This window comes from Gavia stellata, chromosome 21, assembly GCF_030936135.1.
Source record: "Gavia stellata isolate bGavSte3 chromosome 21, bGavSte3.hap2, whole genome shotgun sequence".
Taxonomy (NCBI): domain Eukaryota; kingdom Metazoa; phylum Chordata; class Aves; order Gaviiformes; family Gaviidae; genus Gavia; species Gavia stellata.
Genome location: NC_082614.1, coordinates 13,374,027 through 13,401,421, shown reverse-complemented (window position 1 = coordinate 13,401,421; position 27,395 = coordinate 13,374,027). Strand labels below are relative to the sequence as shown.

The 27,395-nt window shown below is 40.0% G+C and overlaps 1 protein-coding gene across 3 annotated transcripts in view; it reads left to right on the top strand.

The window, feature by feature from the left end:
• ATP2A2 (ATPase sarcoplasmic/endoplasmic reticulum Ca2+ transporting 2) overlaps positions 1 to 23,577 on the top strand; it is a 48,735-nt gene extending 25,158 nt beyond the window's left edge. For 2 of the 3 annotated variants that reach the window (XM_059827630.1, XM_059827629.1), the window contains 14 exons: positions 1,307 to 1,392; positions 2,317 to 2,781; positions 5,542 to 5,630; positions 8,932 to 9,034; positions 9,571 to 9,702; positions 9,795 to 9,917; positions 10,086 to 10,304; positions 11,559 to 11,894; positions 12,148 to 12,368; positions 13,433 to 13,635; positions 14,910 to 14,995; positions 15,400 to 15,533; positions 16,605 to 16,722; positions 16,840 to 18,496. In XM_059827630.1, the coding sequence (XP_059683613.1) occupies positions 1,307 to 1,392; positions 2,317 to 2,781; positions 5,542 to 5,630; positions 8,932 to 9,034; positions 9,571 to 9,702; positions 9,795 to 9,917; positions 10,086 to 10,304; positions 11,559 to 11,894; positions 12,148 to 12,368; positions 13,433 to 13,635; positions 14,910 to 14,995; positions 15,400 to 15,533; positions 16,605 to 16,722; positions 16,840 to 17,109 (2,585 nt within the window). In that variant the 3' untranslated portion in view covers positions 17,110 to 18,496. Of the gene's footprint in view, positions 1 to 1,306; positions 1,393 to 2,316; positions 2,782 to 5,541; positions 5,631 to 8,931; positions 9,035 to 9,570; positions 9,703 to 9,794; positions 9,918 to 10,085; positions 10,305 to 11,558; positions 11,895 to 12,147; positions 12,369 to 13,432; positions 13,636 to 14,909; positions 14,996 to 15,399; positions 15,534 to 16,604; positions 16,723 to 16,839; positions 18,497 to 22,460 lie in introns of those variants that run through there. The other variant, XM_009816986.2, reaches the window with a different exon arrangement.
• The last annotated feature ends 3,818 nt before the right edge of the window (positions 23,578 to 27,395 follow it).

The window sequence follows — 27,395 nt, the reverse complement described above, 5'->3', positions numbered from 1 at the left end:
AAGCCTTATTTGCTGAAATTCTGTGCACGCACATTCATGTGTTTTCTGGTACAGGCTCTCTAGTGCAGGAGCTATATTTAGAGCAGTTTTCAGATTTGTTGAAAACAAAACAAAGTAGCAGTACTTCTGAATATAGGAAAGAAGCTAGGAGTCAACCAAGCATGCTATAGCAGTTTTCTCTCAGCTGGAACATGAAGATCTGTCTCCCTGTTTTGGTAGCATAAATTAATGTTAACTAGCCCAGAATTTTCAAACAGTAAAGTATTCATAAGAAACCTATTTTTGATCCTTGAATCTGTCTTGAAACAGGCCCCAAAGTTTCTCAGTACAGATCCTGAATAGCATAGAACTGATCATGCTTACTTATGTTGAGCAAAAGAAAAAGTAGGCACCCCATGTTTGTCAAGCTATCAGAACTGAAATAAGTAGAAGAAACAATCCACTGGAAGTCTATATAAAGGGGAAAATTCCTTGCCTTTGTTTAAATAACAGAATTCTTTTTTTAAAGAAAACCTTTTCACTTTTCAGCCTATTTTAAATTGATGCTTGAGTCTCCTAACTAATAAAGTAGGACTGAAGTCTAAGATGCTACTTAACAAAGCTTTTAAAAGCAGGAAGCTTTGGCTCTCAAGCTTAGAAAAATAGTGTGCTCTTAGCTTTGGTCACTGAGTTACCACCTTGTGAAATCTGATGTAGTAATTAACATCTTTCTGTAGAAGAGAAACCTTTCTATACCTGTGTGACATGTTTACAGAAATTGGTATATTTAAGATCTTTATGGAAGAGTTCTGTGAAGACTTCCAACTAAAGGAGTTAACTAACAGATCGCTACATGATACTTAACATATTTTTTAAGGTCTGCCAGTATAACTGATGTATACCATTACAGATGTATAACCGTGGCAATGTCAGTGCATAGAGAACAGAAATGCTCGTTACTGCATGGGAACCACCCAAAATATCTAATTCATGCAGTAGATCTTGCTACATTAAAGGGAGGAGGGGAGTACCAGCTGCTTACTTTTCTTCTTCCTTAAAAGACATGGTGAATGCTTCATTAATTGTAACTATATAAATTGTTTAATTAAATCCTTTCCTATGTTCATTAAAAGCCAGTCGTTCAATTTTTTTGGTCAGCTGATATATTTCCTGTTTCACTTAAGCAATTAAATAAAATCATTTGAGGAAAGAAATTTGACATCTTAACAATCCTCCGTCCTAAAATTTTTTAACTTTTTGATTCCCTGCAGGACTCAGGATGATACATGTGTATAATCTCTTCCTAAGACTATTATCTTCATTTTAGGTGAATCTGTGTCTGTTATTAAGCACACTGACCCGGTGCCTGATCCTCGTGCTGTAAACCAAGACAAGAAGAACATGCTTTTTTCTGTAAGTTACTTGTTCTGAAATTTTCAAAAATCTCATAAAATAACACTGAAGCTGATAAACAAAACTGTTTAGAAATTCAGGTCTTCGCCTAAAAGCTGTATGACTACTTTGCTGTATTCTCTATACGCATCTGTATGCATGTCTCCATGAATGAATTATAAATTAGAAGTAACTTTTAATAAAAGCTGTCCTCAGGGAAGATGCTTGTTGAAATCAGTTTATATGAGGAAACAGATTTTTTTTTTTGTCCCTGACAAGAAAGTCTTGAAAGCTGGAGCACACGCACTTTTAAAGTGCTTCTGTGCTACTATTCGAAAGTAAGAGTTCTTAAGACTGTTAAGAATGCCCACACGAATTATGGTATTATCTGGCTAAAGCAGAGAACTAGCTTTCTATATAGGAATGAAACAGTTTGTTCAAATTTGTTTAAAGGAAGCATTGAATGCCTTTCAGATAACAAAATAACAATTCTGTTATTGTTGGTTGGCTCCTTGTAGAAAATCTAACTGTTCTTTCTCATGTTAAGTATGTTCACACAGGGAGCCTCACAGAACACCTCTGTTAATCATAGTAAGTAACAGTAAATCTGGCAAAACACAATCCTAATAAAAAAGAAAGGAAGAACATACTTAAGATTCCAGTTGAAATACATACTGCTTACTCAGCAGCTGAGTTTGACTATGCTGCTTATAACAGATCAATACTGATTCATTTTGAGCCCATTCTGTAAGCAGAAATTCTACACTGGAGTAATCTCTTACTGGGGGAGTGTAATTCTCTTTTCTCCATATCCTAGCTGAAACAGAGTCTGGACTTGTATAAGATGTTTTTTGTTAAATTAGAGGAAAAAAACCACACCCACCACCAAAACCTGGTTATAGATTGACTACAACTTTTCTCTTCCCTTTTCTTTATTTACATTAGGGTACTAATATTGCTGCTGGTAAAGCTATGGGAGTGGTTATTGCAACAGGAGTAAACACTGAAATTGGCAAAATTCGTGATGAGATGGTGGCTACTGAACAAGAGAGAACCCCGCTCCAACAGAAACTGGATGAGTTTGGAGAGCAGCTGTCTAAAGTCATCTCTCTTATCTGCATCGCTGTTTGGATAATAAACATTGGTCACTTCAATGATCCGGTTCATGGTGGCTCCTGGATTCGAGGTGCTATCTATTACTTTAAAATTGCTGTTGCTCTTGCTGTTGCTGCTATTCCTGAGGGTCTGCCTGCTGTCATTACCACCTGCTTGGCTCTTGGAACCCGGAGAATGGCCAAGAAGAACGCTATTGTTAGAAGTCTTCCCTCTGTGGAAACCTTGGGTTGCACCTCGGTTATTTGTTCTGACAAGACTGGTACTCTGACCACGAATCAGATGTCAGTCTGCAGGGTATGTTGAACTAGCTTCTTCTGTTTTTCTTTTTGTCCTCAGCCATTCTGTTTGGATAGTCAGCATTGCTTGAATTCTTTCGATCGTGAGTCTTTTGGTTCTCATATCATCAAAATCTTGCTTTATTTTCCTAAGATAAGCTTCCACTTTCAATTCAGTTTTCCACTGTGTAGCGTTCAAGGCTTTTATGTCTTCCCTTATTTAGTCATGGCCAAAAATAGCCGTACCCGCACTTGATGGAAGAGTGAGTTGTTTGCAAGCACTTTCCATTGACTTGTCTGTAAGCCTTTCAGTCTACTGGTAATCATTTAGTAAGATTTATCCCATGTTTCAGAAAGGTAGGATAGTTAGTTAAACTGTAGAAGCAGGATGTGTGTAAGTGTAAAACACTTGCCTCTTTAATTTAGCAAGATGACAATGGTGGAGAAACTTAGCAATGAGAGAAAGGCAAGAGATTTATTACACTAACTTGGATAGTCTGCTATTTTCACTACTGAGTGGTTCCACCTTTATTTGGTTGTCTTGTCTCCAGTAGCTCTTATTGGTCTGATGTAGATCACTGTAGTGTTTCCAATGTGCAATATTGTATGACTAATCTGGCAACTTGGAGGTGCAGTTGACCCTGTCACCAGCATTGCCAGGGTTATCTTCAATGTATGCCATATTTTTAGGTAAGCCTAAGTTATGTGCCCCTCCTCCCTTACCCCCAATATTCTTTCTAGTGTTGATTAATTTGGGACTTCTATAGCTAGTCATTGAACATAATGCATGTTCAGTTGCCAGTTCTTTGTGCTTCCCATATACTTTATATTCTGTGTAGGAATTTTATGGAGAAAATGTTAAGTTCTTCTGTTTAATAATTGTCCATGTTCAGTGGCATAGCAACTCTGACATCAAATGTTCACAGACATTACACTGGGTTAGACTTCTGAATGCGTGAATGTTGAACACTGCACACCAGTGGCAAAAGTTTGTAAGCCTTAAGCACTTTATTCTCATATGATTGATGGCTTTTTCTTTTTAATTGGTGGTTGACTTGTTCTACTTCCTCAAGTATTGTAGTATTTATACCCAAGAGACACAAAGCAGCTGCTCATCAGTATTCCAGAGGAGGTTACTTGCAGTAGAGTTGCATAACTGCCCTAGTCTTTGCAGGGATTTTTTTATCATGCAGATGCCAAAAGCAGAAGGCTTCCTGGTTAACTCATCATTTAACATGTGTTTATTTAAAAGCTCAAAATGCCCTGCTCCTTATATTTAGAGGGCTAAATGTTTTAGATCTTGTGCAGTACAACTTACTTGGTTCCTTGTTAACCTCTGACAGCTACAGAATAACCTTAATTGCAAGATTTTGCAAAACATAGCAAAATCCCAATAACTGTAAACAATACGCTTATCCTTGGTTTCACTCTAAGTAGAGAGACTGCTTAGCTTTTTAAGAAGACTGGTTTACAACAGTAATTCCACTTGTAGTTTTAGTTCTCATGTTAAGTAGTAACTCCTGAGTGTTCAAAGGAAATCTATACTAAAATGTTTCAGTCAGAAATGCTTTAGGAGGAGACTTGAGGGATTGTTTTAATGTCTTCCTGTGGTATCTCCTTCTGAGAATGCACTTAGTCTGCTTTGCGGGCTTTTAATTTGTCAGCTTGTCTAGCTTTTTGATTTTTAAAGTCACTTTGAAGATTATAGGGTCTCCAGACATTGATGCAGATCAGTTGCGCAACACCTAATTATTAGGCTGTATTTTGTGAAGATGCTTGCCTAAAACATAAGGCAGCACAATGAGGGAGAAGTAAGACATTGCTAAAATGCGGTGCGGCAAAATGGCTTATACTAACCAACGGGTAAGAAGTTCCTTTAAGAGATACTATCAATTAGTGAGAAATTATTTTCTTCTCTACTACCACTCTAGCAAGTCATGGTAAGAGTATGACAGCTTCAGGCACTATGGTTTTTATCTCTGTCTTCCCAGATGTGGTTCTGCCTGCAGATCTCCTAAAAGGAAAGAGAAGCAAAGGAAAGACTGAGATGCAGGTGTCTTATGGGGTACAACTGCATCCTTCAAACTGGTGTCTTTATTGAAAATAACATTTCAGCCTGTGCTAGAAGAGCAGTTGAGCTGTCTGAATGTTTTTAAGCTACCAGTGTACTGGATGATTAAGTGGCTTGTAACTAGAAAACCAGGACAGGAACCACTTTCACTTAGTGGCTGGTATTAAGGGAAACTGGCCATAGTCTGGCTTCTGCCTAAAACCTCACCTCTTAAATCTAGAAGCCTCTCCTATTTGTAGATGCTTTTATTCTTACCTTGGCAAGAATTGTCAGTTTCCAAGCTGCCCTGTGCTGCTTTTGATGGGAACTGCTGTTTCAAACATACACATGAGAATTAATTTACAAGTCTGAAGCCTAGGAAGAACTTGGATGTAGTCAGGATTGTCAAGTGGATGTGCGAGTAGTCTTCACAGCTGAAGTTAAGTGTCCCTAGTTTCTGTGGTTTTCAACTCTTTGGTATACTTGTGCCACAATTCAGATTTCAAATGAGATCTTTTAAGCAGAAGTGCTATTTTCTGGACTTTGTGCTTCAGTATAGGGAGCTGTTCAAACATATATGGGATCGAAGTGCAGAGTATCGTATCTAGCTTTGTCTAGTTTGTTTACTCAACCTGAACTTGCCTCTTGTACCTGCTTGCTTAAGGCCTGTTTAAATCTCTTGCATTAATTATTGTTCAAAGGTAGTAACACTTCTGACTCTAATTTCAGATGTTTGTCCTGGACAGAGTAGAAGGAGATAGCTGTTCTCTGAATGAATTTACTGTAACTGGCTCAACATATGCTCCCATGGGAGAAGTGTAAGTGTTGTGTTAAAGTTAAATATTTGTCTGTTTATGCATTGACTGTTACTTTAGGCTTGAAAAGTGATGCATGTAATATTCAATAGTGATTGTTAATAAATGAAAGCTCAACCAGTGAGAATGCACACTGAAGGGCTAGGGGGGAAAGTAACTAACAGTAAAAGGAAGTTAAATTCTAGAAAAGTAAACCTTCATGGAACTTACTTAATACAGTCTCCAGTATTGCAATATTCCTTTAATAATCTAAAAATAACTTAGGGGCAGGTTGAGAGGATTTATTTTACTGAAATCTTACTGGACTGAGATTAGCTATCTCAGTGCTTCAAAATGAAGTTTACTTTTTTTATTAAAAAAACCTGAACAAATCTGAACAGGTGAGCATCTGTTAATCTGTGAACTCAATGTTTCCAATTCCTCTGCCTCAGAAAAGGTAGGAGATTTTTTTTTCTAAAGCATCTCATGAATGTGTTGGAGGTAATTCTTAAATTTTCTGTAAATTCCTGTTCCATACCCTCAGTAGTTTATTGGACTCAGTGCATCTGTTCTTGAATAGATGTGTGTGGTTTTTGTCTTGGCCTTTGGTATTTGAGCTGGTGCTAAACCCAATCCCTTAAGAAAGGAATTATATGTTTGGTTTACTGTTATCAGTTGTAAGTTTCTACTAGTGGGATAGGTGGTTCATCCTGACAACTTGAGGAATTTTTAGGGTTCTGCTTCTAGGAGAGCCTCTTACTGGATTGTTACAGCTCCTTTTAGTTGGCCAGTACTTCATGTGTTTTTAATCTTACCACTTCAGTTTTACTTGCAGAATAGAATTCTGTGTATGAGGAATAATTAAGATTCAATTATTGTAAACATCTCAACCTTGTGGAGTTTCACATGCATGCCTCTGACTCCATGCAATCTTCACTGATCTCAATAGTGATTATCTCTGTTTAATTTTCATAGCAGTTAAGACCATAGTGTTCTCAGCAGCTGGAAGTCTTAATTCCCCGATTCTCTTTTGTTTCAAAGCTAATTGCTGTCACAAGCTTATGCTTTCATTTCAGGAGAATGCATTTACTTAGGCAAGGTGACATTCTAGATCTTGTAAAGCATCCAGCTGTTATGCTTTAGCTGGTCTTGCAAGAGCTCTAGATAAACAAAATAATAAAATATAGTGACAGATGTTGAGTATAATAAGACAGTCATCAATGAGTGTTAATGTTCTATTTTTACATGCTGAAATCGGGGAAATGCGAACAAGCATGTTAATCGCGCTGCATTCATGTACGTAAAGACCGTTCTGTGGAAGGGAAATGACCCCAGAAAGGCTGTTATTGGAGCATAAGGAAACAAATCGCTAAATTCTCAAACCTTTAGGGCTGATTTATTTCTGCATTTATGGACGGCTTTTTTTAAATCAGTGGCTTTGTAAGGATTTTAAGTAAGGTGACTGACTTCACCTTGGATTGCAAACTGTCACTGAAAACAAAGTTTGATGGGGACCTTAAGAGGCAATCTAGTCCATTGCACTGCCCCAAAGCAGGACTTGCTCTGGACATGAACCGTTCCTGACAGATGTTTCTTTGTTGTACTTAACTTCAGATACTGTTGTCTTCCACAGCTGTGTAGGCAGTCTACTCTATTTCATAACCATTAAGCATTTTTGCAATAAATCAATAATTTTTCTCTTACTTTTAAAGTATTTGATACATAACTTTCCCCTAAGATGCATTCAGAATATAAAATTACAAATATTTCATACTCAAAACCTAAAATTTCGTACTGACTGTTTTCCCAGGGATGTTAGGAGATTGTCAAACAGTTTGGAGTGGTTTTGTCGGGTCTCGGCACGCGCAATGTGCATGCTTACTTGCAAACTGAGAGCGTAAAACTAATGATAATTAAGAACTGCAGCAAAAGCTAGCAGATTGCATTTAACCTTCAAATGAGTTCCATCTTTAGCTGATCAAAAAGCCTGAAGTTTTAAAAAAACCCCAACTTTATCCAGAACTGACCCCAACAACTTAGACTCCATGTTCCCTTGCCATTCTTCAGAAACTGTTGATAAGGAACACACAGGCAAGGGAAGGGAAAAAAACCTCTGGTAAACAAGTTCTGGATACTCCAATATACTAGTTTTCTTCAAGTTCAGAACAGGTGAAAACAGGAAGTATTAGCTGTGATAGAAGAGGTGACAAACTGAGGGCTGGTGGGAAGTTTGAAGAGGTGGAAGTTTAAAGCCACTGCTTATGGCTGTAGAATTATATGCAAAATGAAACTTTAAAAACATACTTGTTTGTTTAAGATGCATTTCATTCACATGCCATGTTACACAACACTGGAATTTGTTTGCGGTACCACAAGAGACTGAACAAAAGCATGCATAATTGGACATGTCATAGTTGGTGTTATGAATTCTTACGGAGTAGCGATCCACGTCTTTCTACCACCAGACCTTTTTTCCCTCCTTAAGAGCTTTAATGAAAGATGTTATATATGAGTTATGTCTTCCTAATTTTGGTAGGGGGAAAATAATAGTATTGAACACTGTCTTGGTTCTTTTATGCTTACGCTAGAAATACGCTAATGTTCCAGAACATGAATTCATTTACTTTCTATTTCCAAATGTGAAAGCAAAGAAATGGCTACTTATTTGTGATGTCTAAATGGTGCATTACTTCAGGAAAATTCACCTTCCCTCTTTCTAAAGACTTCAGATATTCATTATTAAGTGCATATGATTACTAGAAAAGATCATTTGGAATTTGTATTGTGAAATTACTTAGCTTTTCATTGGTTTAGGACGTTCAGGTATAGATTAATTTTTAAGAAATTAGAGGTCAAATCTACTTTTATGCCTGCCCAGTGCATGCATTGCATGCATGGCAGTAAATCCACAGAATATGCAGTAAGGCTAAGGAAGCTAAACTAAGGGTATCCAACAATATCCCTCTCCTACTTGGAACTCCCCTCCAAGTCCTGTGTGTACTCTAATACTGCTTTCATATGCCTCTTCACTGAGCTCTTTTCTACGTTGCTGTATGACCGTCACTGGAGGAAATAAGGTTTTGTAATTCAGCTGATGGTTTCATTGATAATCATGTCATTCTGTTCGTGATTCTGATCTAAACTTCAGAACTCACCTTTATCAAACCTGCTCTTCTCAACAGTTTCTGGTTCTGTAGTTCCAAGTCCATAAGTAATAAGCATTGAACTAACTGGAAATACAGTAAAGGGATTAAAGAAGGGGAAAAGGTGAGGTGCTAATACTAAATAACTAATTTAAATCTCCCCCTTTTCTTCCTTTGGAAAGGCATAAAGATGACAAACTTATTAAATGTAGCCAGTATGATGGCCTTGTGGAACTGGCAACCATCTGTGCGCTCTGTAATGATTCCTCTTTGGATTACAATGAAGTAAGTACATATCCTGGAACAGAGGAGAGTGTAAGAACGAGGATAAATGTTTGTTCTTATCTGTCTATGTAATACCTTTCAGTGGTAAATCCCCTTCTAGTCAAGGGGGAGAGTATTTAGGTCCTCTTAAGTATTATCTCTGGGAATGACTTGTTTGTTGAACACTGAGAAAACTAAAGCCAGGCGGCAAGTGTAATCTGGAACTTGGAGATCGCCTGGTGTGTAGAATGCACTGCTACTTTCTTCTTTTGCCTCACCTCCTTGAGGTTGCTACATCTCATCATGACTTAAATGCTTGATGATAAAGTACTGACATCCTTTTCTGCTGGTCTTGAGAGTAAAGGCTTGAAATTTCCCACAAATTTTTTTTCTCTTCAAAGCTGCTTTTTAAAAATAGTTTTGCTTGTTTCATAAGCCATAGTAGGTCTTGTTAAGCTTTTTTTCCATTATGAAGCTTGAACTTTTGTCTCTGGTAGGCTGCGGGTGAGGTTTAAAGTAAACTCCTATGTTTTTTGTTTGCTTTGTATTAACTAAAGGCTAAGGGAGTGTATGAAAAAGTTGGTGAAGCCACAGAAACGGCGCTTACCTGTCTGGTGGAAAAGATGAATGTGTTTGACACAGACTTGAATGGACTTTCTAGAATTGAACGTGCAAACGCTTGCAACTCGGTCAGTACGCTCTTATCTGGAATTCATTGGGGAGTGAGTTTTGTAGTATGTATTATCTAAATGCATTTTTATGCTATTGGTTTTTTTATAAGGTGATAAAACAACTCATGAAGAAAGAATTCACTCTGGAATTCTCAAGAGACAGGAAGTCTATGTCTGTCTATTGTACACCGAACAAACCAAGCCGCACATCCATGAGTAAGATGTTTGTTAAGGTCAGTTCCTCACTTGAAAGTGTAGTTATAGAATGGCTGCACAGGTGCCATGATACTAAAAAATTATGGCACAACTAACTGCAGCTTGAAGATGAAGGACTTCATAATTTGAGCAAATGTTGTAATGGAAAAGGTTTTATTAAGCTAATTGCTTTTTTGCCTCTGCAGGGTGCTCCTGAAGGTGTAATTGACAGATGTACGCATGTCCGTGTTGGAAATGCCAAAATACCATTAACCTTAGGAATTAAGCAGAAAATAATGTCTGTCATTAGAGAATGGGGAACTGGTAGAGACACACTGCGTTGCTTGGCTCTGGCAACCCATGACAATCCACCCAGAAAAGAGGAAATGAATCTTGAGGACTCCTCAAATTTCATTAACTATGAGGTAAGTTTTAGTAAAAAATCCTTTTAACACTTCTTCCTCTCCCAAACTGCAGAGTGGTGACTTCCTTATATTTGATTATTTCTGAAGGAAGTTATGTCTGAGAATTTTCTCTTTCTGGGTGTTTTTGATGTCAGACACAGTAGTTAGCCACATGTGTGGAGGGAATGCTTAGTTTAAGAAGAGACTATATATGTCTTTTGAAGAAACTATATTTTTGATGGCTGGTATACATGCTGCTGCTTGGCTAAAAGTATAAGAAGATATCAGTTAAACAGCCACCTGCAAATTATATTATTTTACATATATACATAAGGTTCTCAGGATCATAACACCTTAAACTGTTCTGAGAGACTGACTCTGAAAAATATTCTGAAAATTGCATTGTGGTTTCAGTTTTAATGGTTTTCAGTTTGACATTGCTCAACTGCAAGACCTCTTTGGGGATTTTGTGATGAAACATACCTGCTGTTTTCTGCTCTGAGGGTCAAGTTCACTTCCCTTCCTCCATACTGTCAGCTGCAAAAGCTCTGTCCATGATTATCATTTTAGCTAGTCTGTAATTTTTCAATGAAATTCGGATCTAGGATTTAGAGGTGGGGAGATGACAACAGTTGCGCGAGAAGTTTTTGGCTTGTGCACTGTGCTCCTGGTGCTGATTACGAAAAAGAAAGACTTGACTGCTTGCAGGTTGAATTTGCTAGGCTGTCAACTAGAGCATGTCTTATACAATGAGTGCATTTGAAGCAAGATGTGTTTGGAAAGGTAGGATCCCATTTCAGAGTGTGGTCATGCTCTGGGAATTAACTGTATCCTCCCATATGTTCATCATGTAGATGGTACCATTTAGCATTGTGATTCCAAAAGCATTAAAAATTCTCATTTACCTCCTCTTACTTGTTAATGTGCATGTAGATTTGTGACCTTTCGATTCTTCTCTAGCTGTCTGAATTCAGTGTCAGGGCTAAAGTGCTGTGAAGATTTAATATGGTGAAACAGATAATCCCTCTGAAGTAACTCAGGAAAAAACCCACCTGACATAAGAGCATATATACTGGTTTTGACCACATGGCAGGATGACATAGGCCTTGGTGTCTTAATTGCTCAATGTAGAACCACAGAATATTGTGGACAAGAGTGAAGACAAATGCCACTACACTGAGATATATTTAGTGTGCAAGCAAAACATTGCTTCGCTAACGTCAGATGAGAAGTCTACAGTATCTTGAACTAAAACTTGGTGCTGTCTTGTTTCAGACCAACTTGACCTTTGTTGGCTGTGTGGGTATGCTGGATCCCCCAAGAATTGAAGTAGCTTCATCTATAAAGCTGTGCAAACAAGCTGGTATTAGAGTTATTATGATTACTGGTGATAATAAAGGCACAGCAGTAGCTATTTGCCGTCGCATCGGTATCTTTGTGGAAGATGAAGATGTTTCTACAAAAGCCTTTACTGGTCGTGAATTTGATGAACTCTCACTTGCTGCCCAAAGAGATGCTTGTCACCATGCCCGTTGCTTTGCTCGTGTAGAGCCTTCCCACAAATCTAAAATTGTTGAGTTTCTTCAGTCTTTTGATGAGATTACAGCTATGGTGAGTAATTGAACTTTTACTCGGTTTGAAAGGCAGACACTGTGTTTAAACCCAAATTATGCCGTGTCAGACTAATGCCTCGCTGTGGAAAACACTTTCTCCATGTTTCCCTGAACTCAAAGCCTCAGAATAGTTCTGTACTTAAGTGATTTTAAAGGTCCAAAACCACACCCAGTGCAAACTTCCTTTCTAGTCCTATATGTAAGTGCCCACCTGTTGGGGTTTTTTCCTAACTTTTAAATTCTTGTTTTAGACTGGTGATGGTGTTAATGATGCCCCTGCCTTGAAGAAAGCAGAAATTGGAATTGCTATGGGTTCTGGTACTGCAGTGGCTAAAACAGCTTCTGAAATGGTTTTAGCAGATGATAATTTCTCAACTATCGTAGCTGCTGTGGAAGAAGGACGTGCAATTTATAACAACATGAAACAGTTCATTCGTTACTTGATCTCCTCCAATGTTGGAGAAGTTGTTTGGTAGGTTTAAAATGTTTGTTTTTTTTTTTCTTTGAACTAGAGTAGTGATAATGGAGTCTTCTGTTAGTTATTTATTTACTTCCAGTATTTCTCAGTAAAACCAGAGAAACAGGTTCTCCAGGTAATTGATCATTGTGATTGTGCAGAAGTCTGCATACTTCTAGCCTAGTCTTTACTGGAGAACTTTAGCATACCACAGAAGACTTACATTGCATATAATATTTGAGCTTGGTAGGTGGCTAAACGCTTTACAATTATTTCTATGATTGGAATAATTCTCTAGAATAGGAAAATAAAAACCTTAGATATTACAAGATCTGGTATTTCAGATATCTGTGGCTAAGTTATAACTTAGATGTTTGTTTAACCTCAAGTTAGAGAAGAATGTGTCTTCTGTGTTTTTGGAAGGAATGGTGACCCAATGCCACAGAATGCATTTCTGGTACCAGAATGTAAATATTGGTCTCCTAACAGTTGCTAATATCAAAGCATACTTTCTCCCAGTGTGCAATATAACACAGCAATTGTCTTGCCTAGTTTCTTGTAAACTTCAAAGCTGTCCTTCATATGGTGCTTGCTGCAGCCCCTGTTTCTGTTCTATTTATTCACACAGGCTTGGAGCTATGAAAGTTACATGCTCATTAAATTTTTGCAGGGACTAGCAGTAATCTAGCTAAATGAAGCTTAGTCATTTGAGCTAAAACACTATTATGTCTGCAAAAGTTTTAGTGTCTTTTAGAAAGTGGCTTGCAAGCCTTTATGCATGTATGTATGCGTTTACCTATACAGACAAGTGGAGTGGGCAAAAAACAAGGCTAAAGCAGAAACTCTTCAATTCCTGAAGTTACCAGAAGATAATGCTTCAAAACTTATGTGCCAGTGGTTAGAAGTGTTTGCTTTTCAATATGTTTTTAGTTTTCTGAATGTGAATATTCAGCTTGTGATATTAAATGGGTCATTCCATACGAGGTAACAGAAGTGATGCTACAGGCTTGCGCTTAAGCGTTAAAAGGACTTATTCACATGCACAAGAATAAGCTTATAATTGGTGGGTTTTTTTATAGTATCTTCTTGACTGCTGCCCTGGGTTTTCCTGAAGCTCTAATTCCTGTCCAACTGTTATGGGTAAACCTTGTGACGGATGGTCTCCCTGCTACTGCTCTGGGCTTTAATCCTCCTGATCTTGATATCATGAATAAGCCACCACGCAACCCTAAAGAGCCGCTGATCAGTGGATGGCTCTTCTTCCGTTACCTAGCTATTGGATGTAAGTAGTCATAGCTTTTGGTTTTTTTTAAGTAAACTTAGGTAATTTTTTTTTTTGAGATCCACTCGAAAGAAGTTTGTCTAATTCCTTGTATCCTGAAATCTTTGAAAGCTAGCAGTAGATGTTCTGTGGAACTGGTATTCTTCCTTTATTTTGTCTTGAGATTCACGCTTTGTTTTGCACATTTGCGGGCAGTGCTGTGATAGGAACAGTGAAGTTGTGATTTTATTTTTTTATTGGTGGCAACTGAGGCACCAAAGGCCCTAGTTGCATAACAGCAGTATGACATTCACCACTTCGTCAGAATCTTTTGATTTTGACAACTAGGAAACCATTAAAAATTTTATTTACTGCCATACTTGATTAGACCTTCAAAATTGCCTGGTAGTGGATGGTATTACAGTCCTCATAAGAGAGAAGCCCTTCAGGAATAGATGAATTTAGGGCCCCAGTCTGACCTCTGTTCTCAAGAAGCCACCTACTTGCCTTTTCCCTTTTGACTCATTCCAGGCTGAAATACTTCTAGCTCAAAGCATTGTGACAGCAGATTTTAGCTTGTCCATGCAATAAATGTCAGCCTTAAGAAAATGATCATGTTGTGGGATTAGGATTGAAGAACCAAGACCAGCAATTAATGAATATGCACCTGCATAAGCTGTTGAGGTCATATGTAGAACTACTTCTAAATCTGAAAATTACAACTGTCATGTATCTAACCTACCATTTTTGTGCTTAAGTAGAGGAACACAATAGGTTTGCTGGCATGGCTATAATCAGGGAAAATAAAGGAGTATCAATTTGTGAAATCAATGGATGTAGATTTAAATGTTAAATACAGCTATAGTACTGTAAAGCTAGAAGAAATATCTATGTGGATACTTAATGCACACTGTCTTCATGCCAGAAGTTGTGACCTCAGTTTTCCTAACTGACTTCATAGATCTTTAAGTAAACCTCAGTATTAGTTAATATAAGTACAGACAACTTATATGGGTTTTGAGAGGAAAAAAGAAAAAGTGCAGGTTGGTTACTCCAAGTGACATCCTTGTTTGCCTTAAGTTTTAGCTGTCAGCTTCCATAAGCAGATATTAGTACAGTATTTAATGGTTACTTAAGTTACAACTGGTGGAGCAGATTTCTTGCACAGGAGGTAGATGAATTGCAATCTATGTTTTTTTACAGTACTGGAGGCCTTGAGGTAGGAGTTCAAGTGTGGCAAGTGAGATCTTGCATACGCTTCACAACACTGAAAAAAGCACTTTGTTTTCTTTAAGGTTATGTTGGTGCTGCCACAGTGGGTGCTGCTGCTTGGTGGTTTATCGCTGCTGATGGTGGTCCAAGGGTTACCTTTTATCAGCTGGTATTTGCTAAGTTTAATATCTTTGGGGGCAGAGGGGATGTACATGCTTATTTCATACTTGTTACTTGAAATGACTGTAGAAGAACAGTAAGTTACAGAAATTTATGTAATGAGACGTTTTCAAACTTGTAACTGTAAAACTTGATCATGATTAATTAGTCTTAATACTAAAGCTCAGAGATGGGATACCTGAGCTTCTAAACAATTTGAAGGGCTAATTGTTGACTTGTAAGTAAAAGACTAAACAGGATTTTCATAAAGCTGGCAAAATTTTAAAACCAGTACTTGCAGGAGTCATTAGAATGTTTTCTTTTCATAATACTCACTGCATATTTCATAATTGCCTATTTTACATTTTAAAAGTTAACAAGCTGTGGAAATGAGTTCACATTGTTCTGTTCTAGAGCCATTTTCTGCAGTGCAAAGAGGACAATCCAGACTTCTCTGGTGTTGACTGTGTGGTTTTTGAGTCTCCATATCCAATGACAATGGCTCTTTCTGTACTTGTCACCATAGAGATGTGCAATGCTCTCAACAGGTTTGTATGTCCAAATAGGAAAGTAAAGCTTCTGCATAGCTTATTCAAAATCCTACTTCTTGTGCAATTTGATTCTTAGTGTATGGACAGCTCAACTAATGAAGAATGAGTCATATTTCCTTTCTGAATCCTGGTAGTGCAAACAAAATGACTCTCTTAGATAACATTTGAGATCTCTTATCATAAGGTATATTTTAAGTCTGCCAATTCACTCTGGTATTTTACTAAGCATAAGCAACTGAAATATTTTCCATTATTTCTAATCTAAGCTTAATCAATCAGATTATCCCTCCTATGTTGGTATAAAGTGATATCAAGGAGAACTAAAATAAGAATGCTGAAGATATGGAAAATAGTTTTTTCCTGCCCTGAGGGAGTGTGGGTTTAGCCAATTAATATTAGATTATAAATGGAAACCACTAAATAGCACAATGTCAAGGGTATTTTTCTTCAAATAGCTTAGAGGTCAGTTAATTTAAAAACAAATAAACTTTAAATACGAGTGTACTGTGGTAGTCCTACATAGTAAGGTATTGCTCTACATCTGATGTTCTGGATCTCAGCCTCTTCTACAGCATAGCCTAAATGCAGATTGAATCTGAAGAGCAGAATTAAAGAACAAGCATTAAGGAGGTGCAAGTACTTGACCCTCTGTATAGCCAGTCTTTAAGTGAACTTCGGAAGAAGTGGGTGTACTGGGTCCCCAGGCATACAGTAAACTGGGCAGGATTCTGTCTTATGCTGCCATGCCCATCTTTCCCTTACCCCTTCCATGGAGAGGATGTCGGGGTCTTGGCGAAAAAGATAAGACTAGATCAGGAATGACCAGAACACACAAAAGCTTTCAAAAGTAAATGTGAGGCCAAACTGTGACTGCTTTTGCTGAGCAGACTACTAAGGTAGTTTAAAAGTTGCAACATCTATATACCATATCTTGGTATCTCTCTTGGTATCTTGTGACTTGGGGTAATTGTGATTTGCCATGCTGCTTTTGTTTCCAACTAGTTTTCTGATTTATTGAATTTCCTATTGGTGCCTTACTCACACGTCTGTACCATGTTTCTATTGCAGTCTGTCAGAAAATCAATCCTTGATGAGGATGCCCCCGTGGGAAAATATCTGGCTGGTGGGCGCTATTTGCTTGTCCATGTCACTCCACTTCCTTATCCTTTATGTGGAACCGCTGCCAGTAAGTGCCCATATTTTACAGCTGTCCCTGAACTGAGAGATGGAGCAAAACCTTGTCTGGAGCTTAAGGCAAGGGATGGAGGGGGAGAAAAGATGTAATGCTTGGCTTTTCTTTCAGATTATCTTCCAGATCACACCTTTGAATGTGACGCAATGGCTGATGGTATTGAAAATCTCACTACCTGTCATTCTGCTGGATGAAACGCTTAAATATGTGGCCCGTAACTACCTGGAACCTGGTAAAGATAGTGTGCGGCCTGCCACCAAACCATGTTCTTTGTCAGCATGCACCGAAGGAGTTTCCTGGCCGTTTGTGTTCATTACTATGCCCTTGGTTATCTGGCTTTACAGCACAGACACTAACTTTAGTGATATGTTCTGGTCTTGACTGACATGGTGACAAGTTTTACATTCAAAGAAAAAGTTTAACTTAATTTTTTTATTGTTTAGAGCAACTGTCTATTTCTGCTGAATTTTCACATGAACATATTTGCCGGTGATGGAGGTTTCATAATCTAGATTTTGGTTTTTTGCTTTTTCTGACTTCAGTGGGGGCAATATATTTCTCTTTTATACACAGTTAAAGTGTCCATTGACATGTACAGAGAACTAACACTATTTTATGCAAATATTTTTTTGTAGATGAAAAGCATGTACAGTGTTCTGTTCAATAGTCTATTCATCATGTAAAAAATAAAATTTTTTTTGAGCCAGCGGACACTATCAAACTAAATTGGCAGCAGATTTTAGGGAATGAATGTGTGTCGTCTAAAACTAAAAAAGCATGTAACTGTTTGTCTTCTGCATGATCATCCAAACTTAATTTGTCATAAAGTCAGGTTTTATTCATAAGCAGAACTTTCTGCACTGGGTAGAGAGTACTGCTACCTCGGTCAGGATTTCCTCCCAGTTTCCCCTCCTCCTGTTCCCTCACTCTCGGTTCTTGACTGTCCTTGTTTACACCAGTTTCTGTATGAGGTATGCCTGATCTTGCTTGTGCAGAAAATACCATTCCAGGTGCAGCCTGCTGGGGTTCTGCCATACTCTCAACATACATAGGGTTGTTTTTTAAGATTATTTATTTAAGTGTCTATTGTATTTTATTGTAACAGACCTTATTTTGCCAGTGTTGCCCATTATGCAGGGATAGGGAGGGCTACTTCTCTCTGCTTAAATCTAAAACAAGCCTTTTTAACAAACACCATCTGTTTTTAATTCCAAAAGAGGGTTTGAGTTGGGTTTTAATACCTTATTTACATGTGTCAGATCCTTTCTTTTTCTCCCCCCCCCTCCTCCCCTTCCCCCCCCGCTTTAAGGTCAAAACTTGTAACGAGACCTGGAAAAATAACTTGCACTGCATAGCTAGAAATTGGATTTCCTACACTTAGGGCACTAATGATCAGTTGTATACATGGAGTTACTCTGCTGGCCTGTTGTTAGCCTGACTTGAAGTAACAAGCTCGTGTGTGTGTTTTGTAAAATCTGTAAATAGCACATGACCAAATTGAACATATTGTATAGAACTATTTTTATTTTAATGTGGCACTAACCACCTTCATTATTACGGTAAATGTTAAAGCATGTTTTCAGATTCAGTCCTGTATCAACAACGTGTAAGTCATTAACAGTCCTAACTGTGGTGTTTTTCTCCAATGCCTTCCAACTTTCATCGACTAAAGTGAGTATTTCTCTTCCATTTCACCATGCCAGTGGTGACTTGCTGTAAAATAGCATATGCTGTATACATGTTGAAGAATAAATAGTAATTTCCTTCATTTCCATGCTGTGTTTTGTCAAACTCTGCTGTGCTACATTATTATCACCACTTTAGGCTCTTTGTTTTGTGGTCTGAAGCTCAAATTACTGATTGCAAAGGCAAAGCACTTGCTTTGGTTTAGTGTATTTTAGGTCTTGTTTTATAGCACCCAGGAGCCTTAGCGCCCCAAGATCTTACCGCTTTTGGTCTTAAGTTTGAGATAAAATTGGACAAATCTGTAACTTAAGACATTGACAGCTGTTCACATGAATGTTTAGTGTCCAAAACACTCTGGTACTTGTGGTCAGGTGCTGGTTTACTCCAAAGCTTTTTCCTGCCCTGAAATAGGGCATGCCCCTCTGAGCTGACCACCCTTCCCTAGTCTCTGGTATCTGCAGTGCTCAAAGTGCAGGCGTTCCTCTTGGCAAAAACAGTGTATTGTTTCCAGTAAGTGGAGACACTTTGTACAGTGGTCATATGAAAAGACAAAAGAACAGTCTCAGCTTAACAGGATAGTCTTTTGAAAATTTTACTGGGGTCACTATGTCTTTGTAGAGTAGCAGGTGCTGTGTTATCTTCTGGCTCCGTCATCTTTAATAACCAAATTCAAACAGCTTTCTGATTCCTCATAGAGGAAAATGATAGTTAAAAGCTACGTTCTGTTGGTGCCAGCTGGAATCCAGTGGGCACAGATAATTCTCTAGGTTTCAAGCTTTCAAATATAGATGCTAACCTCAAAATACACAGACCCTATCTGACATTCCACTGCATTGTGAAAACTCACTGTTCATACAGACTTTGACTTGTTTAAGTTAATGCTGAAGTGACTCGGAGGAGCTGGACCTGATGATGTAGTAGGTGTGTTGCTGAACTGTAAGCATTTAAATCTTGTTGAATGCCCTCTTCAGTGTGCAAGAACCTGTCTGTACCAAACTCGGGTTTTGCATACGACAAAACCATTGGCCAGCACTGGCCATGTACTGTATCAATAATAAATGAGCAATATGAGACTTGTCCCTGCTTCTTGAAACAGAAAAATAATAGGTCATGTGGTTTAGGATTCCTTGAGATGAAAATAGGTACATTATTTGGTGGAAACAGATGCTAGCAAGTTAGTTCTATATGCTCCCAGCATTGCTGACAAACACTTTCCAGGGCAGGAATGCCACTGAATTTTTGAACACTGGTTCTGTGTGAACCTCCAGAGCACTGTGTTGGTGGGCTTTTTAAAGCCACGTACCTGTCTCTCACCATAAATTATTTGCTTCTTGTACAGTCCTATTCCTGTCTATTATGACAAATAATCCTGCTGTACACCCCTTTTTTCCCATCTCTAAGAAGCTGAAGGGGAAAATGACTGTTGATAAGTAAAATTCAGTCTTCAACTACTTCTTTGTTGGATCTCTCTCTGTGTTGAAGAATCCTACTGCTTGTGTCATGGATTTCCATACTGACATCTGAGAGCTCACTGGTATTGCATGTCTCAGGGGCACTTGTATTAGGGCCTTGTGTTCCTTGGAGTTTGCCTCTGAAAGCTGGATGACTGGTGGGTAAATGGAGTGGCCTTCATCCCTACAGGTTCCTGAGGTTACAGGAACAGTCAGGTTTTATAAGGTGCTCCTAAAGAACCCAAGCAATCTTAATCTACCCTATTTTTATTTCTCCCAGTCTTGCTGTCCAAGTTTTCCTGTAGAAATGGAGCAATAGGGTTCCCTAAGATGAGCACTTATTTATCTCGGGTTCAATGGCAGCTGTTGCTATGCTGTCAGTACCTCTTCTGTTTTCCAAGTGTTGCCACTACATGGTAAATAACAGCCCTGTGTGGTCTGGACTGGCCAAATGTTAAGACCTACCCTGAGCTTCCTCCCAGGCAGTGAAGCACCCTGCCCTGAAATCACTGCTCTGAGCTTCCTTGTGATCTTGGAACTGGAGTGCTGTGGATCTGGTCTTAATCCTTCTCCAGCTGAGCAGGCTGTGGGAGGTTGCTTGAGTGTGCTTCTGGCATTAGAATAGCATAAGGCAGCTGATGGCTTGGCTTTTCAATTATAGAAACTATGGAAATAGAGTGCGAGGTTAGTAACGCACTGCAAGAAAACGTGTTAACTAAAATGCTTATCCTTAATGGTGTAGATCCTGCTGTTCTTTAGCTATCAGTCCTTTCATCTAGGGAGGCCAAGCAGAGAGGACTTTCCAATTTAGAATAGATCTTACTTGCCAACATCTTAAAGTTGAAACTCTTGCTTAATTTCTTTGTTCCCTACATACTTCCTCTCCAACCTTCTCGCTGTACTAGGGTCAGTTGGGAATAGAAATAGGTAACTCCCTATTTGAATTTGTTAGCTCTGTGAATATATAACCAGAAGCACTTATTTAAGCAGAAATAATTCAAAGGTACCCAGGCTTTATCTCCCACCCCATTTTTAGGAAATAACTTTATACTTTTTGTTTCCCTTTGCGCTCATCTCGCCGAGCTTTTTTGTCTCTTCTGTTTTCTGGATTCCTTAGTATCCTCACGTATCACTCCTTATTTTCTAGTGTGAGAGAGGTGTTTGAGACTAGTATCAATCACATAACTGATGCTACCTCATGCTAGGAACACCAGGAACGGTATCTACTTATCCTGGGAAACTTATCCTGGTTTGGTATGAGAGCAGCTTCTCCTGAATTCAGCATTCTCAGCCTGGTCCAAATCGGAGCAAAGGAAGTGGTCAGGCAGCTGCAATTATATGTCAAATATTTAGACAGGGGCTTTTATCTTTGTAGTGCTTCAGGCCCTCTCTGGGCTCACTTCAAATGTGAGTGATTCAAAGTACTGTTTGTGAGCTACACAACGAGCTGCTCCTTTTTGCTGACATCCACGCAATAAAAATAGTTCATATTTAGTTTCCCAAAATATTATTGCAAATAAGTAAGTTTGAAAGAGGCCACAGAAAAATAGGTACCAGCCTGTCAAAATGCTACGAGGCTTATGTTTGTAGGGAGGCCATTTTGGAGAAGGCTAATGGTAAGAAAATGAGTTTTTAATCTGATGATAAAATGCAGTACAGCAGTCCTCTTGTCACTGTTCCAAGAACACAGCTGATGCACAGAATATACATGGTAAACAGCTGAAAGGTGGTTGAATTTGCTGAGATGAAGGGAGGTAAAACTGATACAAAGTTGTCTGTCTCTTGCACCTGTCTTGTTTACTTCTTTTGCACTTCTAACCATTAACTGTTTCCCTAATCTCTGCTAATCATATCCTTAATTACATTAATATGCATTTTCAAATCTCAGCAGGAGAGCCTAAATTTTATACTGTTGAAGCAGTGTTTTGAAGAGCCACCATCAAGTTCTAGGGGATCAGAGTACACTGTTCTTCTCTCCTAGATGCAAGGCTAACTGTACGCTGTATTTTAGGGGTAAAGTACAGTAGTAGCTTTATTACGGTGTACTCTACCCTTTGCCCACGCATTAATCTGTGTAGTTTAATGACTTCTTCAAAGCTTTCCTACTGCTTCCCAGAACAAGCTGCATAACTTGGAAAAGGGACATTGTTAGGTCACTTCAGGGCCAAACTTGCAGTATAATGCCTTGATTAGAAAAACACCCTTAAAGTTCTAAGAACTTGAGCTCAAACTGTGCAGTATGGAACTTGAAAGTAAAAGTTAGAAGTGAGATTTGTCTATTGCCACTAGTCAGGCAGAGGAAGGCAAAAGCTGTCTTACCGCGCCTCCATTCTTCTTCGCTGTGGTCCTCTGTAGGAAGTGCTGGCTTTGCTGATGATAAAGGGAGCTCTGCTGCATTCAGGAGAGCTGAGCCATGATCCAGAGGGTTTTGGCTTTAGGAACAAAGTAACCTGAGAGTGTCCCTTCAATGACAGCAGCCAGTCATCAAACTTAACATTCTTTCTTCTGTCACTGTTGATCTTAGTCTTGCTTGTATAATGATACTTAGCATTCATCCTTTCATTAACTGATGCCTTTTCTTTCTTTCCTTTTCAGCAATACTGGAGTAATCGCTTCCTAAACAATTTTGCAGAAATGTAAGGTTGTTTTGTTGCGTGCATGTGTTTTTAGCAACACATCTACCAAAACTTCTGCATGTATCATGTGTAAAGATTCTTTGCTTTCCCTAAAACAAAACTCATTGTGTTCTCTATGGAAGAAATGTGTGGTACCATTAGGACTTCATTATACAGATGTACAAACGTGCAATATAGCGTACCGAATGGGAAACTCTCTCCAGAGAAGTTTGGTTTCTGTGCTGCATGGAGAAGAGTTTGTTTATCCTTGAACAAGAATCGCGGAGCTGTCAGCCAATTTTCCATATTTCTGTATGTAAAATGTCAGTTTATAAAATGTACAATATCAAAATAATGCATGCCTGGGGTTGTAGACAAATCTTTCTCTGTATTGTATCATCCAAACATACTACTCTTTAACAGCTTATGTACAATGCTATCCTATTTATAAAATTCATTGAAAAGATTACAGATGAATGTTTAAACCGTAAGCCTCCAGTTCATAACTTTGGATTTTTTTATCATGTGTGCAAATCAACCTCTTTTGCACTGTAATGTAACTTATTTAAATCTAAGGCAGTAAGACAGATGTTGGTGCAATACAAAATATTGTGATGCATTTATCTAAAAAGCAGCAACCGACTTAGTCAGTTACCACAACTGCATGTATGACCTTTAGAAGTTGTAAATAAGATCAATTGTCTATTTACATGCTGACAGTAAGAAGCATCACACCTAGTTTCATTTGTATCAGGTAAATAAATTTATTCTACAATACCTACTTTGCGTGTTATTTTATGCACTTTGTTTTCTGCAGGTACATGCGTACATACTTCGGCGCTCTCTTACATTAATACCAGGATGACACTTACTAGCACCAACACCATTGCAATCTTTCCTCCTAGAACTATGCAGATGCCAGCTGCTCTTCCGGCAGTATTGACCTCCTCGCTGGTGTGATTTCCTCTGTCCAGGGGCTTGTGTGTGTGTGTAAGGGACACTGTCAAGTACTTCGATCACTCAGTTTTTTTAAAATGCTCCATTGTTTGTAAAATCCCTCTGAGAAACTTAAAATAAACATTTCTTTCCCAACTACATCTTTACCTTTTGTCCTTCTCTATTTTCTAAATTGCCCCAGCCTGAAGTAGGTGCTAGTCTCTTCCCCTTCCATAGGCCAAAGGAAGACAAACACAATGTGTTTCCGCAGGTAGTACTTCTGTCAGCTGTGGCTTATTCGCTCCCCGCACCACGGGCTGTTCTGTCAGCGAGCACTGCAGCTCCTGCGCAGGCTCACAGTGCAGGCGTCTGTGTTAAGCATTAGGCGAGACTAAAGCACTCCAAGAATAAAAGCTGGATTTTCCAAGTGTCCTGTAATGCTCTGCTCCAAAGCCCATAAACTAAGTTTTGTCTGGAGCAAGAGGAGGGGGAGCCTCTCTAAATATGCAACTTCAGTGATGTGTTTTAAATTAAATTTAACATCTCTTAACCTCCAGCCCCTGATACCAGCACACTGCTAGCAAACAGCGTTATCCAAATGAGGTGACATGTCTGAGACCCTTCAAACACAACAGTGTGAGGTTTAAAAATACGAGAGTTGAATTCCATTGTTCAGCTGAACTATAAGATGGTGGAAGATGCATTAATACATAGGTCTGAACTGCTTGTGGCCGCTTCCTACTATGGTAGTGTTCGAAGCGAGCTGAGCTCTGCTCCTAACCTCTGGGCTGAGGCTGTCAGAACCGAGTTCAGCACTTGGCTGTTATCTACAGCTGCAGCTCTTCCCAACGCCTTATTTATAGCCTGTCTTCAGCACACGCCAACAGCACTGTCACCAGCAAACCTTCCCAGCTGGTCCACTGTGGCCAGTACAGCCGAAGGCAGTGGCAGGCGTCCCGTGAACGCTTTACAGACACCTGAGCTAAATGATTAGTGTCATTTGTCCAGAACACAGTGGAAGAAACTGCCCCATTAGTACCTCTTCCCTTGTCATAACCTCTAGCCTTGCTTTAATTTTAAAGCAACAAGAGGAAAACCGAGACTCACTTCTTTCTCAGCAGAAGGCAGCTGAAGTCCAGTTTCTCAGACCTACACCCTCCCCTCTTGTACCCACACAGTTGTGTGAACGTTACTCCTGCTGCCCGGCTCATCTGCTGCCCCTTTTTTCAGCTTGCAGCAATACATGTCACCAGCACTGGTACCAAATGTAAAGATTAGTGACGCTCTGAAGTCATTATTCAGAAAACAGCTCTCGCTCCATCTGCATTGCTTTCACGGCGAGTTACATTCCACGGATGGTTTCAGCATTGCTGCGTTCACACAGCGCCTCGCTGGTGAGCAAACTGAGACCGAACTCAGCTTATTTTTTAAACATTTCTTTAAATTATGATCTGCAAGCTTAACTCATAACTAGTCACCCAAATGAACCGCAAGCGGCACTTTGGAGTACAGCCATATGAAGAAAACGTGATGCTCAGAAAACGTGATGCTCAGTGGGTTGCTAGGTACTTGAGTGCAAGAGTATGTGGTAAGAGATGCTGAGATAAACAGCTTCATCTTCCCCCTCCTCCTCCTCTCACTGCAAACCCCTGGCTTTAAAGTGTTGCGTGGATGAGTCCACTGACAACCACAGAGCAAGGAAACAGTTCCCCATAGCTCAAGTTATTCGGTGTTATAGACCTATTACATCAAACTCTAAATACTGAGGGCAGAAAATAGTCCTTTTTTTACATTGAGGTGAATTTGTGTACAATTCGAACCCCCATCCACCCCCAGGAGGGTGGGCGAGAAAGGAGAAAAGCCTCTGGGGGAGGAGATAACAAATTTTCCTCACAACCTCAGCTAGGAAAAAGCCACAGGAAAAGTCCCAGGGCTGCAGAAGACAGAGCAGCAACCCACCCTCTGCTCAGCCTGCAGAGGTCTTCCAGAATATTTCATCCCAACAATTTAACCATGTGGAAGCGCAGAAAAGCCTTCGGACATCGGTTGAGCAGGCTCTGGCTATTTGCCTAATCCGGTCAAGTCCCTGCCATTTGTTTAAATGGAGGCAGCGGGAACTGAATCTCTCTGGATCATCTATAAGGGTTATCCCTTTCCCTCTCCTGGAACGTGCAGTGTGACAGGAGCACCTCAACACGTCCATTTGAATCAGCGCTTTTGGGGCAGTGCCAGATGCACATAAGCCAGACACGGGATTTTGCTGACACTGCCATTAAGAGAAGAGGTAAAATTTACTGGTCTGGCTCTTCAGGCATGGCAAAGGACAGGACTTTCAGGCCGATGTTACACGTGTAGGTTCAGGAGCCTGAGGAAAGCAGCTGAGAGGCAGAGAGCTTTCCGCACACGTGCTGTCAGCTGCCCTTCACACATCGCTCAGCCCAAAGGGACTGTCTATGTCTCTGCAGACCCAGAGAGCAACTCTGAACGGTGGTCAGCCACCAAAAACTGCTTGGTGTGTCCCGTTCAGCCTCTCTTTGAGGCAGAGAGGCCCCATAATTAACCAAAATAAAGTTCAGAAGCAACAGCAAAAGCCCAGAACCCGGTAAGCCCGGGCTGCTACAAAGCCCCTGCTATTTATGCAGGTGGCAGAGTCAATTTTTCCTACAGAGGCAGGCAAGGAACACGGCTTTACTGCTGGGGTAAGATAACATCAGCGGCTAACAACAAGCAAGCTGCAACCAGCTCACGCCTTCATAACCAAGTCACGCAGCTCCAACGCACCGTGATTGCAAAACACCAAGCATTTTGGTCTTGCGCTTGCTGCTGCCCCCATGCAGCGAGGCAGGACACCCCAGACAGACGTCGTGACCTAAAAGAAGTTTCTCCCATCAGCGGTTAAGCCCTAACGCAGACCTAACACAGACCTTTGGTTCAGGTCCGAGACTGACCTGCACCAGGCAAAGGGCAAGCAGGAAAGCTCCCACCACCCCTTAACTCATCAAATGTGTGTCCTTTCCCTTCCTGGAAGAACAACCCCACTGTCCATAGCTGGGCTGGCTCGGGGCTGCCATGCCAACAGCTATTCATGGTGGAGCTCTTCAGCTTTCCAGGGATTCCTGCCCAATATTCATCATCTCACCGTACCACAACCAGCAATTGCAGTCCTGTTTCGCAGTGGCCGCCTTGCTGCGGACACCGTTCACCTCAAGCTGTAAGTTATGGGTACCAAATCCCATACCACTGTAAAATCTAAGCCTCTGGTTTGTGGGCACTGTCAGCTTCTCGGGACATCCCACCGAGGGGCTTTGTACCTTCAGTGAACTGCCAGCACGAGGACCCAAGCCGCAGCCACCCACCCGTGCTCACAAACCAGCCATCAGGTGCTGGAAATTTCAGCCTCAACCAGAGAGTATGGACTCATGATGGGCTGCTTTCCAAACCCCACACTGCTCTTGCTCACAGCTCCCAAACCTCTCAGAGATCAAAAAGAAAACCAGAAGGAAATCGCTATAGCATCGACTCAATCTCCAGTCTGTCGGATGAGGCACGCAAACCGCAGGTGGCCTGTCAGAAACCAAGGCCAAGTTTCCAAAGCACCCAGAACCTGCTTTAACAAGTTCTCCGCCTCCCAACACTACAGAACCTCCCCAAGCAGCACCGCCGACATTTCTACCCACATCCCAGCATTGTGTCAACCAGATGCCGCAATAAAACAGCAAAAAGCTGTATGCGACATGCCAAAACTAGCCTGAAGAACGAATGCGCGCGCAGCACAGCAGCAGGTCTCCATCAGCGCATGTAACTAAACCAGAGGAAGGCTACTGCTGCCGGGGGCTGCCTACCACAGCGGAGAACAAGGTGCTCATTCCCTTAGTCCGGGTTGAAGGGCAGAGCTAAAAAAGGTGTTGAAGTGAAATTCAAGCACCTAAAATTGAAGTCCTGAATTCCTTTCTCAAGTTGACGCTGACCCTGGAGCACA